Raw genomic sequence first — 2,432 nt, 5'->3', positions numbered from 1 at the left:
ATTGTTTGACATCCACATGGGATGGTTTTGCTCACCTTGTATAACTTGCCTGCCTCTGGAAATCCAAAAACACCAATATATAAATTCTATCATTCTCCTATCATCATAGGATTAACAAGATCTCCAAATTCAGATAACTGTTCCTGCTTCCTTAAGTTCTACTAGTTGCTGCTTGGTACTTCCTCTATTATAGCCCATTTACCATTTTTTTTTTTTTTAACTAAGTGGCTTTTTTTATTAGGGAAAGCCAGAATTACAAAGGACTTAAGAGTTGGCATTGGGGCCCTTCTTCTTGCCAAAGGTGGGCACAACGTTGACAAAGCGCCGGTTGTACTGCATCCGCCGCTTAGCCCGACCTGTCTTCTTCTTCTTCTTCTCCTGTTTGGCCACCTTAGGAGTCTGACCTCTCACTTTTCCAGCACGGGCCAGGGAACCATGGACTTTACCTCCAAGCATGCGGCCTGCTACTTCCAGGGTAGTCAGGGCCTCCACCCCGCACTGGCCCAGAGTGGCCTCATCCTCCAGGGGCGCGCCTGCCAGGAGCACGACTTGATCTTCCGGGGCGATGCCCTCCAGTGAGGCTACATGAGCCTTGATCTGGGCGACCGTTTCCTGGCCGGTCACCTCAAGGGTGTGTAGCTCCTGGGCGCGGACAAAGAGCTGCATATTGGCGACTGAACCGCGGCCCCAGCTGCCGCTACCGCGAAGATGGAGTCGAGAAAGAGGAAGATGCGAGGGCACGTCCGTCCAGACCGCGGGCTGCGTGTCACGTCACTGTTGAGCGACCGCGCGGGTCCGTGATGTTTGTACCGCCCAAGGCAGTCCTAGCTCCGCCCCTTTACCCCCATTTACCATTTAATAGTGATTGGAATAGTGTATACACAGCCCTCTCCCTCACTAGAAGGCAGAAGCTTATATTATGGAAGTCTCTAACCCTACCTCCTAGCACAGTGTCTCACTCATAATAGGCATTCAACAAATAGACCCAGTTCTTAGAGACCTGGATTTGCATTTCAGTACCGTCTCATCTGGAGCAAATTACTCACCCCTCTAAGGCTCAGTTTCTTCATCTGAAAATGTTGATACTAATACTTGTGAAGTTACAAATAATAATATTTATGAAGTTGATTTAATAAGTAAATGAAATAATGGCCATAATGTGCCTTACATACAATAAATGCATAATGATGAGAGTTGTTATTGTTAATGACCACAGGGTGTTATATCAAACGTGGTTCACGGGGAGAATCACTAAGGACTGTGGCTGTTGCATTAGCAGAAAGGAGTGAATGCTCTCCAACTTATCTACCCTTTCAAGGACCTCCTACATGCTACACATTGTGCTCAGAAATGGGGGCTAGAGAGAGCCATTTCTATATGGCTCCTGCATTCCTGGAACTCCCAGTAGAGTGAGTTTATTTTCCTGAATTGACATCTGACCAACTCATAGGTCACTGGGAAGAAATATAATTGACTTTCTTACCAACATAACTAAAAATTTAACCACCTACAGCATACCCAGTCAGCATCATTATGTACCAAATATTCAATATTTAAAATGAAAGCTGATCTTAATTCTTACTTTGGGAATAAACCTTTGATATTGCTAAAACATATTGATACTCTCAAAAGCCATGACCCTACCTTTATTTACTCAAAACTTCCACAGATACTGTACATTTTGCTTTTTAAATACATTGCTTTAAAAATTTTTCTCCATATTATTTTCTTGTTAATCATGTTCTTTGAGCATTATTTACTAGACTAGCACTGTTGACATTCATTCTTCTACACAAATATCTTTTTTTTTTTTTGAGATGGAGTCTCGCTCTGTCCCCCAGGCTGGAGTCCAGTGGCGCAATCTCGGCTCACTGCAAGCTCCGCCTCTCGGGTTCACGCCATTCTCCTGCCTCAGCCTCTCCGAGTAGCTGGGACTACAGGCGCCTGCCACCACGCCCGGCTAATTTTTTTTTGTATTTTTTTAGTAGAGCCGGGCGCGGTGGCTCACGCCTGTAATCCCAACACTTTGGGAGGCCGAGGCGGGCGGATCACGAGGTCAGGAGATCGAGACCACAGTGAAACCCCGTCTCTACTAAAAAATACAAAAAAAAATTAGCTGGGCGTGGTGGCGGGCGCCTGTAGTCCCAGCTACTCGGAGAGGCTGAGGCAGGAGAATGGCGGGAACCCGGGAGGCGGAGCTTGCAGTGAGCCGAGATCGCGCCATTGCACTCCAGCCTGGGTGACAGAGCAAGACTCCGTCTCAAAAAATAAAAATAAAAATAAAAAAATAAAAAATAGTAGAGATGGGGTTTCACGGTGTTAGCCAGGATGGTCTCGATCTCCTGACCTTGTGATCCGCCCGCTTCGGCCTCCCAAAGTGCTGGGATTACAGGCGTGAGCCAGCGCGCCCGGCCCCACAAATATCTTATCTA

At 46.6% G+C, this 2,432-nt stretch overlaps 1 protein-coding gene across 1 annotated transcript; it reads right to left on the bottom strand.

The window, feature by feature from the left end:
* Positions 1-216: 216 nt before the first annotated feature.
* On the bottom strand, positions 217-815 carry LOC100596010 (ubiquitin-like protein FUBI). The gene has a single exon (XM_003253862.4). It carries the CDS (start codon positions 664-666, stop codon positions 265-267), a length of 402 nt encoding a protein of 133 aa, XP_003253910.1. The 5' UTR covers positions 667-815; the 3' UTR covers positions 217-264.
* Positions 816-2,432: the final 1,617 nt, after the last annotated feature.

The sequence above is a fragment of the Nomascus leucogenys genome, chromosome 22a (genome assembly GCF_006542625.1).
Source record: "Nomascus leucogenys isolate Asia chromosome 22a, Asia_NLE_v1, whole genome shotgun sequence".
In the NCBI taxonomy this organism is placed as follows: domain Eukaryota; kingdom Metazoa; phylum Chordata; class Mammalia; order Primates; family Hylobatidae; genus Nomascus; species Nomascus leucogenys.
This window is presented reverse-complemented; position numbering and strand designations above follow the sequence as displayed.

What these genes read in the sequence shown, in the direction of transcription:
- LOC100596010 (XM_003253862.4), bottom strand. Translation starts at nt 666, where the DNA reads ATGCAGCTCTTTGTCCGCGCCCAGGAGCTACACACCCTTGAGGTGACC.